Source organism: Triticum aestivum, chromosome 1D, assembly GCF_018294505.1.
Source record: "Triticum aestivum cultivar Chinese Spring chromosome 1D, IWGSC CS RefSeq v2.1, whole genome shotgun sequence".
Classification (NCBI taxonomy): domain Eukaryota; kingdom Viridiplantae; phylum Streptophyta; class Magnoliopsida; order Poales; family Poaceae; genus Triticum; species Triticum aestivum.
The window spans coordinates 432,090,276-432,090,946 of NC_057796.1; the positions used below are offsets into that span (position 1 = coordinate 432,090,276).

At 54.1% G+C, this 671-nt stretch overlaps 1 protein-coding gene across 1 annotated transcript in view; it reads left to right on the forward strand.

Annotated features, from left to right (window-relative positions):
- Positions 1 to 249: 249 nt before the first annotated feature.
- Positions 250 to 671, forward strand: part of LOC123182643 (ras-related protein Rab7) — a 3,568-nt gene continuing 3,146 nt past the window's right edge. Inside the window, exons 1-2 of the mRNA XM_044595286.1 lie at positions 250 to 528; positions 629 to 655. Coding sequence (XP_044451221.1) covers positions 476 to 528; positions 629 to 655 — 80 coding nt within the window. The 5' untranslated portion in view covers positions 250 to 475. The remainder of the gene's footprint in view (positions 529 to 628; positions 656 to 671) is intronic.

Sequence of the window (671 nt, forward strand, 5' to 3'; positions counted from 1 at the left end):
AACCACAGGTTGGTTCACCGTACTTGCCCTATTTACCAACAAAGCCATGCTTTGTTTTTCAAGTCGGGCGCAGGGTTTATGTATACCCTATATTTTGAAAGAAAAAAAGGTTTGTCTTTTCAAGAAAAAAGAAAAAATCTTTAAAGAAAATCTGAATCTTACAACAGGTGAATTTTTTATGGGATTTTTTTATTGAGATGACCAACCAAAACTCCTAAACAAATCGAAGGAGGTTCTACGCGTCGGATCGCGGTGGCCCGACCTACGACCGCCACATCACATCACGGCCCCCCTTCGGCGCAGCTCCTCCGGCCCGGTCTCTCCCTCCCTCTCTCGCGTCGCCCACCACAGAGCACACGAGTCGACGCGCCGCGACAGCTCAGCTCTTTCGTCTCGTCTCGCCTCGCCTCCCCCGCCCCCTTCCAGTCCCCTCCGGCGCGCGAGCGAGATCGATCGCGCCGGACCCTAGATCCCGATGGCCTCTCGCCGCCGCACCCTCCTCAAGGTCATCATCCTCGGCGACAGCGGGTGAGCACTTCGGATCTCTCTCCCCCCCTTTTCCGCGGCTCTGTTTTACCCCCCCTCTCGATTCCTCGCTGACTTTCTCTCTTCGTCTCCTGTGATCTAGGGTTGGGAAGACTTCCTTGATGAACCAGTATCCTATAATCGCG